General features: G+C 30.2%; 1 protein-coding gene across 1 annotated transcript; it reads right to left on the bottom strand.

Moving 5' to 3' along the window:
* Positions 1 to 292: 292 nt before the first annotated feature.
* On the bottom strand, positions 293 to 11,693 carry LOC148627171 (uncharacterized). The gene is made up of 6 exons (XM_088569089.1): positions 10,282 to 11,693; positions 9,390 to 9,558; positions 9,015 to 9,116; positions 6,606 to 6,848; positions 4,954 to 5,015; positions 293 to 4,140 (listed from the first exon to the last, which is right to left on the bottom strand). The coding sequence occupies exons 1-6, from the start codon at positions 11,176 to 11,178 to the stop codon at positions 3,934 to 3,936; spliced, it is 1,680 nt and encodes a 559-aa protein (XP_088425215.1). The 5' UTR covers positions 11,179 to 11,693; the 3' UTR covers positions 293 to 3,933.
* Between the last annotated feature and the right edge of the window lie 121 nt (positions 11,694 to 11,814).

Genomic DNA, 11,814 nt, shown 5'->3' on the forward strand with positions numbered 1-11,814 from the left:
ATTTCGATTCTACTAATTTTACAAGAGTTATAATTAGAGTGGACTTTGCACTTCAACTTTTTTGTGGCAGCGAGGTAATTACCTGTAACAATCTTGTTTTTCTTAGAACTAAAGTGAGACAGGAATTAAGAAAGTTTTAATGAACTTTTTCCTTTATTTCATTCCCATACATTCCCCTCCACACATCTCAGTAAAGGAAGTGAAAGACTATTGTTCTATGAACCTCTTCAGTATTTTTAGCACAGTATATAAACACTCTGATATGATCGCCTGTTAGAAAGATAACTACCAGTACAGTTCCAAATTTATTTCACTTCCATAAGCTGATGAAAATAACAACAAAAATATCATAATAGCACATAACTTGTTCGTACCTAAGGAAATAAAAACTAAAGGAAGACAACAGTTCACACATAACTAACATACACGCAGATTTGAGCGTTGTACCCCAACAATCAATCAATCACACAGATTTGAATAGTTAATCGTTTTTTTTTCCCTGATTATCAATGACTTCGATGATTTTTTAGATACTAGTTGGACGCACATGGTGGAAAAGGCATTTTTGAAAATTTAAATGTTATTTACATTTCTATGTCCCTTCATTACAATGGTACAAAAAATTTAGTTTCAGTACCAAATAAATCTTTCTTAATGAAATCAAATAAAGTACAATTTTGCCCCCTTATGTGGACCACTATGACAACAATGGACCAAATCTAACTACACATTCAGATATATAAAAAAACACTTGAATTCAATTTTCAGTAAAGTCATAAAAAGTTTAACTTTGGACCATGATTTAGACAAACTTGAAAACCAAGTGATAAACCAACAAAATTAAAAAAAAAACTTACTCAAGCTATTGTCATGAAACAAAATATCAATAGACAACAATAATGATATAAGATCATTACAACAAACTTTACATGGTTCTATAAAAAGTACATAAAAAAATCAAGTTTTACACTAAAATCATGAATATCATCTATAAAAATGAAATAATTGCTAAATAAATAACTACATGTATATTAACATACTAATAGGAATGTTAAGAATACCTAAAATTCAATACCATGTCCAAAGAAGAGCTGACACAACTTAAGTGATAGGACCACAAAAATTAAAATTACACAAGATAAAAAAAAAATGGCATAAAATTTCAAATTGTTGGAAATTAAAAAGGCACTATTTATGGTTTTGAGTACTTCTTGTATACATTTCTATTTAACTTGAGCTTTTTAATGATTTGGTACTGATGCTGCTGATGAGGTTTTTCCTTAGACGCGTACAGCAAACTGAAATTAGCAATATATGTACTTGTATGATTACATAAACTAATAAATAAAGTCAGTAGGTTATACTGTTATATCAATGAAATAAAATTCACTCAAACATTTTGTTTAATTTTGTAAATGTAATTATAAACCTGCAAGAGAAACTACAGGTTATGGGCTTGATAAATGATTTGAGGCAAATAATTGAAGGAGACACGACACAAAAAATTGTCCTTTTACAATTTTTGGTTTGTTTGATTTATTACACCTATTATCATAAAAACGCCCCTTGTAGTCACTTATGTTGTTTAATTGAAGATAAATTGATTCAAAATCAACAATGACCCAAGCCATACAAATTTTAATTAGCCATGTGGTCACGTGACTGTGCTTCGTCATTGGTTCTCAATTCAGATTGATTGGTTGAAAAGCAAGGGGCTTCTGCACTTTTTACACGATTTCTACAACTGAGAATAAAAATATTGAAAGTTTTGGTTTGCCAGCAAATATACACTTACAGTTGTATCAATTTAAACAAATTCGAGAAGAAAATGATAAACAATGACAGAAATATCTAACTATTACATGTGCGAACACTAGAATCCACAGAGGGACGACACCACTTCTGTTCGAATATTACATAGAAATATATCATTATGTTCTGTCATGTTCGATTGTACTTATTACATAAAGTAAATTTCTTATTTCGATCTTCAATGAAAATATTGATTTCACCCCTTTTTACGAAACGGTACTACTGACAAGTGTACCAGTACTCCTCAAGGACAGCTATAGGATAATACATATGTTTATTTTTTTATTGGTTTTTGATAATTTTATTTGAGAACCCATAAAGGTTTCGTGCTGAACCTACCTCGTGTTCTAAATCTTTTTTTGCTAAAATTAAATATTTTAACTTACCAATAAAAAAAATATTGTTTGTACCAGAAAAGCTCCCTTTACCTCAACTAGGGTCACCTACTATAAATTGTGTATTGTGTCAAATTCTCCATGTAAATTGTTTTATTTCAAAATTTGTAAGACAAAAGAAATGCAATTATATTTAAATTATCAAAGTCATCCACCTGCGCCAACACCTGTGTCACAAGGCGCCGAACCATGTAAGGATAAAAGAAGCTGCCCACGCTTTCTCTTGGCCATAATTAAGTCTACTGGGCTTGTTTATTGATATTGCCCAGTGGCAAAGAAAGAACAATACACAGAGTGTCACTATTTTAGTTGTACCCTCCTGTTCAAGTCCTAAAAATAGTATGCAAAGTAGCTGTGTTTGCGGCACACGGGGATGTATGCCTAACGCAAATGAAAAGCTGACAGAAAACGAGATGAACATTAGTCTTCTTACTTACGATTACTGCACTCATACACAGATCAATGGACCACTGCATCATATATACAAGCTATTTTCGAAGATTTATTAATTTTTTCGGGCACATGTATATATTTCCAATGAACCCAAATGGAGATTACGAACCAATAACGTAGCACTTCCATATATAGTAAGTGGGCGTTACTTCCGGGTTTTCATTTATGCATATTAATTAGGTTGTCGTGATAACACAAATAAATCATTCTAACTTTATTTAGCGCTAACATGTTGAGAAAACATTTGTTATACTCCAAACTTGATATACTATAGCTTTTATAAATATAAATGTTTAAAAAATGATATTTTTGTATCACATCTCCTCTACAGGAAAAATATACCCATCTGTCACCCATTATAAATTAAAATTACTTTTAAAATATTACAAATTTAAAGCATTCTTGTGTATATTCTATATGTGTAAATACACACAATGCTTCTAAAAATATTTTGAACACAACTGGTATTGTGAAGTGTAAATGTTTAGAAAGAAATAAAATGCTAACTCAATGGTTCAATACAAAATCACTGACTAACTCTAAAAAAAATGGCGCTAGTAACTGATTTTATGATTTCAGAATATTCAAAGGAGTAAAAAAAAAAATAACAATATTTCTTAATAAATCAATATCATTAATTGGGAGTCACACTTGTCTTTTAAAATGAAGCACAAGAGTATCACACACACAAATAATCACAGCATTATACAAGTCTCAAAGATTCACACAAACAAACAATCACAGAATTATACAAGTCTCAAAGCTATCACACAAACAAACAATCACAGCATTATACAAGTCTCTAAACAGTGTTCAATTAGAGTAAAATGAACATTTAATCCAGTAGCAATGCAAATGTTAAAATCAGACAAACAATGAATACAAACCATAAACTTTCAAAAAATTTCAATTTCTGTCATAAGGTACAAAAAACAATTGATGTAAATACTAACAAGGAGACATGGCTATAAGAACCAAGTAATATCAGCTGATTCTAATTTCATAGATTATCAATCTACAGGTAGTTCAAGTTGCAAAAGATGGCTAAATAAAAAGAGCACTACATTTTTTTTAAAGCATTAAGGTAATTTATATATTCCTGTAAGAAATTTGTTACTACCCAAGTTAAAATGAATACCAATTATCTACAAAAATTGCTTATACATGTATTAGGTTGACATATATCCAAGTGAGTGTTTTTTGAAAGAGAAACACATTCAGCACCAACTAACTGTAAAAAATTTGAACCTGGAAAAAATTTATATACAAAATGCTAGCCATCTCTTGAAGGAGTGACATTTAGTTTCCGTTTCGCTGTATATCTTGTCATTAAGCTGTTTTTTTGAGAGAGTTTCTCCATAGCCTTTACAGTTTTGGCAAAGTTTCTAGGAGACTCATCAGAACAACAGGTATGTTTTCTCCATACTGGTGTACCACTCCTTGGTCGTAGATGGTATTCACTGCTGTGATGATTTGGGCTCTGTAATTATAACACTTAAAACCTGTGCAAGTCTTGTACAGAAAAATGGCAATTTTAAAGTACCGACAGAATAATCACAGTGATACAGATAGGGCCAGATGTTCAATACTGGTGTATTTCATTTATTGTTATTTATTTAAATTACGATGTAATCTTGTCATTGAAAATAGCCGATATTTTCCTAGTATCACAGCAGTAGCCTGAGACAGAAAATATCGGGCAATAAGAACAATGTAAAAAAGATAAAGTAACAGTTAAACTTAAATAATATGTCAGGCATTTTAACAACTCAATGTATAAGCTCTTCAGAAGAAATAAAAGCAATGAAGTGAAAGAATTAGAATTAACATTAAAACATATATACAGCTATTCAACAGAACCTGGCAGATAGATGTACATATTCTGAATTACATTTTTGATAAATAATAAAAAAAAACAGGCCATAGCTCAGTTCATAAACACAACTCCGAGACTTATGAATGAATATTGGATGAGGAACCATGATGATCTTTTTAATTTGTTGATATAATAAGATGTCATAAGATGTCACAAGAAGTTTTAACTTGTTGATATAATGAGATATCACAAGAAATACTGTTTTCACATACACATTTGACCAGTTCTTAAGTTATAACACCCCAATTTTCATTTTCATAATAGAACAACTAAAACAGACTGTTCCCTTTAACATTTTGTATAATTACAAAAAATAATTTTTGTTTATTCCCAAGTAAATGATTTATAACCACAAATCAGAGAATCTGTAAAAAAGACTTCTTAAATGTTAGTCTTTTAGGAAATCTCCTAGCTTACCCTTTGTGGTGTTGCAGAAATGCTAAAGGTATGTTCTCCTGACCTGGATTCCATACTGTGAACTGTAAAGAGAAATAAAGCTTCTGATTTTTTAGCTATACAAAAATATCAACATAAATAAAGTAGAACATATATTCTTAGTAATCAGGCTTTTTTTTAAATCTAAAAGCACAGCATGATACGACCACAGTTAGTTACTTAGGATAGGTATGGACACAATATTGGTTTTTGACTCACTTAAACATAGGGACTTACAGTTCATTATGGACACAACAACTGGTTTTATTACACAATACCGTAAACCTATTGATTTTTGTGTTTGCTAATTTTTGCAGATTCTGTCAAATGAACATATTCGTGGGTATCAATATGTGGGTATCAATGTTGGTAGATTTAAAAAATAATTAGTGCTACATAGCATTAAAAAATTCATTTTGTTGGAACTATTTTGTGCAGTTTTCTGTCCAATGTGAAAATAGTGAAAATTAGAACACCGCTAAAATTAGCATGTTTCAAATATTTTGAAATTAAAAATAAGTAAAAAGTTGTGTTTTCTGGGTGCATTCATGGATAACTTATCTCAAAAATGGTAAATGAATGAGCAAATTTGCTAGCATAAAGCCCTTGTCAAAAAGGAACAATTTACAAAACAATTATAAAAATCAGAAAAAAGAAATGACATTTTTGGGCCCCTTTGACAGCTTGTTACTCATAATTGGTCACAAATATTCCAGTACTGATAAAAAATATAGGACGGGATTTCCAGATGGAATCAAGTGAAAAAACAATTTTCAAAATCAGACCAGAAATTTAAAAAGATGACTTTGGCCACCTATAGACTAAGAAAAGCTAAATACTATTTCAAATCTGTTAAATATTCTATAAACAGAATTTAATAAGAAACAAATTAAAAAAAGAATTGTCAAAATTTAATAAGAAATAATTCAATTTTAAACAAGCAATTCTGAGAGTATGGTATGGTAATACAAAGTCCCCTACCAGAAGAAAATCTGTTGAATAGTTCATGCATAACTGGTTAACAAGAAAAGTGTGGAAAATGAGTCTGCATTAATTTTTCTAAAATAAAGTTCCAAATATAAAATGTATATTATAATAACAAACATAACAAAACTGATTTGCAAGACTGACAGAATGACTGACAGACTGACTGACAAAGTGACTGACAGACAGAGTGCAAACCTAAAAAAACTAATAATAATAATAATAAACACCTTTTTTTACCCCTTTTGGCCAATTTATTGCAGAATGGTACGTGCCAGGGATGCAATTTTAAATAGCAAGCTACATTTAACAGCCAGTAACAAAGTATCAAATTTTCATGACATTTGGTTCGCTACAACTAAAGTTATTGCATGGAAATGAAAAATTAACATGGACCACAACAACAACATCATATTATAATATGACTATAATTTTGTACTGTCCTATAATAATGGTAATTGAAGAATAAATTGAATTCTGTATGTGTATGTCATGTTTTCCTCTCAAAAAGCATTTGCAGTAAATAGGTGAGTAAGAACTAAATGAGGTTACTATTTCAAATGGGCATATGGATTATTTCTACATTTAAACATGTAGTTTAAAAATAATGACAATGTATAAAACTTGTCATGATGTACACATTGTCATACTTGGGGAGTGTTGCATATATTTTCCTGTCTTTGACCAGTTATCTATCTGCTGTGCTAACTCTTTCAGTGGTGTTGCTCCTCTTATATCACTAAGCTCATCAGAGAGTTTGGTGTAGTTAGACTCATAGGATAGGCATGTTGAGTAACTGTCTACAGAAGATGGAACATATGTATGGTCTGTATCACCAGACATGTTGGTAGTGGACTCACTGCATCCACTATCTGAAGAATCACATCTTGCAGCTGTACAATGGAAAGTATAAGTGTACAATGAGACAGACATGGGGTAATTGAAATCAATAATCAAAATCGATTGTAATTAATTGAAATTTGTAAAGTAATCTACAGTAATTTTTAACTGAAAACAATCTATTACAGCTGAAAATATCATATATAAATATGATTACATTTCAATTACTTTTCTATTTTTTATTTTTATTTTTTTATCATAAACTGCTGTCAAGTACATAAGATTTTAAAGTCTATAAAAAAGAGTAAGGTTTTAATACATCTTTTTATGATCATTACCTTGAACATACAATAAAAAGAAACAATACTTATGTTATGTTGAATAAATGTTATAAACAAATTTTCACTGGTAATTGCAAAAAATATGCTTTTACAGCACAGATCGGGGTTTGGGTAATCGTAATCAGTAACCATAATCGATTGTAATCCATTACAACATAGTGAGTAATCAAAAGTAATTTGTATTCAACATTGATTTCAATTACTTGTAATAGTAATTTAATTGATTATAGCTTCTCAAAGCTCTGTAATCATGGATTATATTCAATTTACATTCAATTACATTTTGGAACATTGGATTTAAAAGAAGTTCATTTGTGTAATTTTCTATAGAAAAAGTACTTTTACTTATGATATCTGAATAGAAAATATGTTAATGAATCAGAGATGCTATCATAAATTTTTATGCATCATGAATATTGTTTTAATTTCGTTCATTATCATTACAGACAAATCTTAAATGTGTTAACAGTTTAACAATGCATTAGTGCACATGATAGCTTGATCATTGTCACCACATTCCCTAGTAGAGAATCCATACTTTAAGACTTAAAAACATTCTTAATCCTAGATATGAAACACCCTCAGGGAAACAATTCTCAACTTAACACTTTTAAGTTTTTATCTAAAAATAGAAGCTGAGTTGAAATTGAAAGATACCTTGAAATTTGCAAAATTTGTAAGTCTGACACTGAACTTTGGGGTGACACTTTTCACAAAATGAAAATGATAAAGTGCAAATCTGATGTTTAAGTTTTGTCAATATGTAAACAACACTTTGATCTGGCATTTGAAACTGTATAAATGTTTATCTCTATACAGATATGTTGAGCATTATATAATTTTTGTTGCCTTCTGAGAAATGTAATAGAAAGTAATGGAAAATAATCATCAATTACATCTTTAAAAGTAGTCAACTTTAATGGATTACACATGATGAACTAGTGTAATCGTTTATTAATCGATTACATGAAAACAACCATGTAATCTATTAATAATCGATTAATGTTGAAGGTTATCGTGCTCTTCTCTGGCACAGATACATGTACATTGTACAAGCGTAATATACTTGCGCTTATTTTTTATTTTTCATAATGACCTAATACATTCAACATTCAGTTGCACTGTTTTACGCGCAAAATTGACTGGGTCTAATTCAGCAAAACGTATAAAAATGGAATGAAATTTGATGGAAGTAATGATGTAGGTATGAAGTAGAGCATTTTAGTATAAATAAATGCAATATTTTTGAAGGCAGAGGTTTACAATGCATGCTTTATACGATCTGACAAAAAGATTCAGGTTGTTGCCAGATTGAGTTTTTCTCAAAATGCATTATTTCACATAAACTTATAGAATTTCAATCGTGTACAAAAAAGCAGAATTTCAGGGTTTTTTCAATAACATATATAGAATATCTTGTTTAAAAACTTCTAAACTGCCTGTTTTTGTAAGTTGTTTAAAGGAATTTGTCATGTAAACTGATTATTTTTTTACATTATTTTACAAAATCTAGATTTTTACGACAGAAATGTTAACTTTATGTAAAGTTTGTTGGATTTTCTTGTTTAAGATTAATACAGCTTTATTTTCACAAACTGTAATTATCTATTGAGTACAACCCATGTCATCAGATTTACATATATAATAGCCTATATTACATATGTACTAGCCTACATTACATATGTACTAACCTACAAACTAAATACAAATTCATATTAATGGAAAAATGTGTTCCTATTTTATCACATGGCACACATCATTATCCTATATCTTGAATGAGTTTTCTTTGTTTTAAGAGGTATAGTAAGACTTTTTCTAAAGTTAAAAAATCCTGATACATGTACATAGTACATTGTATAATGTATATACAGTACTTACTGTCAGCAGTAATATCTCCATGATGATTGTTATCAGTCATATTTTCAGTTGTGCTGTCTGGACTGTTCTGTGACACAATTTCCATGCTGTCATTGGTTGTGCCTTAAATATCATTATAATAATGTAAAAGATTTAAAACAATGTAAGACACTGACGAATTGATGGTCATTAATAAGCTTTATGGTTGTAATATAAGTTTTGATAAATTCTTGTTTTAGATAACTTATCAATTAGCCAGTTGTTAATCATTAATAAACAAACACAGGTTTAAAGTGATCTAGTATTGAAAGAGCACAAGTTTTTAAATACCATTTTCAAAGGTAATGAAGAATTTAAAAACAACTTTGTTCTTCCCTGTTTTGGTATGCTACTTACCTGGCATAACATTTTTGAGATCAGAGATCTGTTTTCTGATATCGAGTAAAAGATGGTTGTTTATAACATTATAGTCTTGATAGGAATATGCTGAAATCATTAGAACTATAAGGGCCATAACTGCAGAGCACTTTCTACAGCACCACTGGTAAGCATAGACTATATTTTCCTGAAAACATATATTTTAAATATAGAGTCCTAATATAAATGTGACATATTTTCTTCATACCACATTCAGTACAAAATTACCAGTACAATATCATTAACCTAAATTTCCCCTCACCATGTACATCCCGCAATTCTTGCATTCCGATAACGGGTTGGAGTTAAAAATTCTAGGTTATGTAGAAATTTAAGATTGTGACTTATAAATGTACATTTATATGATATAATTTATCATCATTTTAAAGTTTTTACAAAAAAAAAAATGGACTAGGGTATGAAATAATCACAGCCATCTTTCCAACTTAAAGAGAAAAAAAGTTGTTTTTATCACGTCATTATATCAGTCAATCAATATTTTACTTTATACTTTTGTAATGGCATGCATTTTTTAAAAATTAAATTACTATCTATTCCATTCATTGGCATTCTGATTAAAACAATCTGATATTCGGTCATCTCACGCCTATCTTAAAAGAGACCAATGGAATTCAAATTTTCAGAGTCAAAGACTTTCTTTCCCTCATTACATAGTACATGTACATTTTGTAAATGTTTCAAAAGAACTTTAATTTTCACAGGTTGCATTTTTGGAAATGTTAACTACTATCGGACTATTAATTCTCGGTGTCCTCTAGTACATGAACATGTATGTGCACTTGTTTCATCTTTTTAAACAAATTGGTAACTGCTAGATGTACATGTAGGTACCATAATCATGTAAACTTACATCATTATCTAGTCCAAATATTTCTCTGCCTTCTAAGGAAGTGACAAAACTAATTGCAAATCTTTCTGACAAGAAGTTGACTGTTGCAATCCCAAACAACCAGAATCGTGCTGAAGCTGTTCTATGAGTTGAGGTCAATAAGTAAGATACTACTAACATTAAGGCATAATATACCACTGAATAAAAACCTGTAAACTCACCAATCACCATTGATTGTAAATGAGATATCTTATTGAACATATCATTAATTAAAGTCCTTTGTTCACTGGTCGTATTTCTGAATTCATCAAACATAGAATGAATACTGTCTGTAGAGGATGATATCAGTTTACTGAGAATCGTTGCTTTATCAATGATTTCTTTCTGATTTTCCATAGATTCTTTTTGCTGTTGAATCATTTCACTTTGTAGTTCACTTGACTCCTCAAGTTGAGAGGCAACATCATCTGCACTATTAGCAAGTCTGCTGATAGTCTTTTCTGTTTGGTCATGCCAAACTTGAGCTTCAAGGAAGTAGCATATGTTCTGTGTGTGAGTAAAGAAGGTAGCCATGGTGTTACGGTCTGCATCTTTCATGTTAGAAGTGCACTCTGAGAGAGTTTGAAATTCCTTACATTGGTATGGGGAAAGGCCTTGCATTATCAAAAAGCAGTTCAAGTATGCTAATGCTAGTTTGCCTTGCAGCTCAGCTGTTACCTGTTTACAGCCATTGTTCAATGCATTCACTGTTCTCTTCCAGCAGTACCCATAGTCAGGTAATTCAGTCTTCTTTTGAATGATATCATACTCACTTTTACCTGCTTGGTACTTAGATTTATCAATGTTTGTAAATTTGAACTCTACCATAACTGACAATATAATAAGAAAAAAATTTACCACGAAAACTTTTAACATCATGTTGCCACTGATAAGTTTACATTTTTCAAACCAAAGTGTACAGAGTTAACTCCCTTGGATAATTAGAGAAATAGTTTTTAAAATACATGTATAACGTTTAATTGTGGCTGTCAAGTATGAGCTATACAATAAACCAAGTGTATTTAATTATACAATGTTGTTTTACTACATTTTAAATATCAGTTTTCATCAACTGCATAAATTTACTCATTTCTACTATAATATATGGTGTTCGAATTTCAGTCTTTCTTTTAAATTGTATGGTAAGATCTAAAATGTGTAACCTGTACCCGTACCCGTTCCAACTTTTCCCCGTATCCAAATAAAGTTTTGCCAAAATATTCATTCTCATGACATGTTAAAAACTGAAAATTACATGAAATGTGGAAAAGTCCGTTTCAATTCATGTCTAATCAAGAAAATGATGTATATTTTTCTAATATTTCTTGTTTTATCGGTTTTCTGATATCAAAAGGTCTACATTGTGTAACCGGAAGTTGACATACATAGACTGGTTCCCTCGCGAGAGTGCATTGGTAGTATGTAATACCTGGAAGTAATCCCGGGAACCAGGATATGCCGTGATAAACTAATTATTGACTATTTCTCACTTTCCTATCCAAATTATACGGTTTT

Source organism: Perna viridis, chromosome 1, assembly GCF_037379345.1.
Source record: "Perna viridis isolate PV_CMFRI_1.1 ecotype Kerala chromosome 1, ASM3737934v1, whole genome shotgun sequence".
Lineage (NCBI taxonomy): Eukaryota > Metazoa > Mollusca > Bivalvia > Mytilida > Mytilidae > Perna > Perna viridis.

Coding starts and splice junctions, on each gene's coding strand:
- LOC148627171 (XM_088569089.1), bottom strand. CDS start 11,178: ATGATGTTAAAAGTTTTCGTGGTAAATTTTTTTCTTATTATATTGTCA. Junction 9,117..9,389: donor TCTCAAAAATGTTATGCCAG/GTAAGTAGCATA, acceptor ATGATATTTAAG/GCACAACCAATGACAGCATG. Junction 4,141..4,953: donor TTTCTGCAACACCACAAAGG/GTAAGCTAGGAG, acceptor TTATAATTACAG/AGCCCAAATCATCACAGCAG.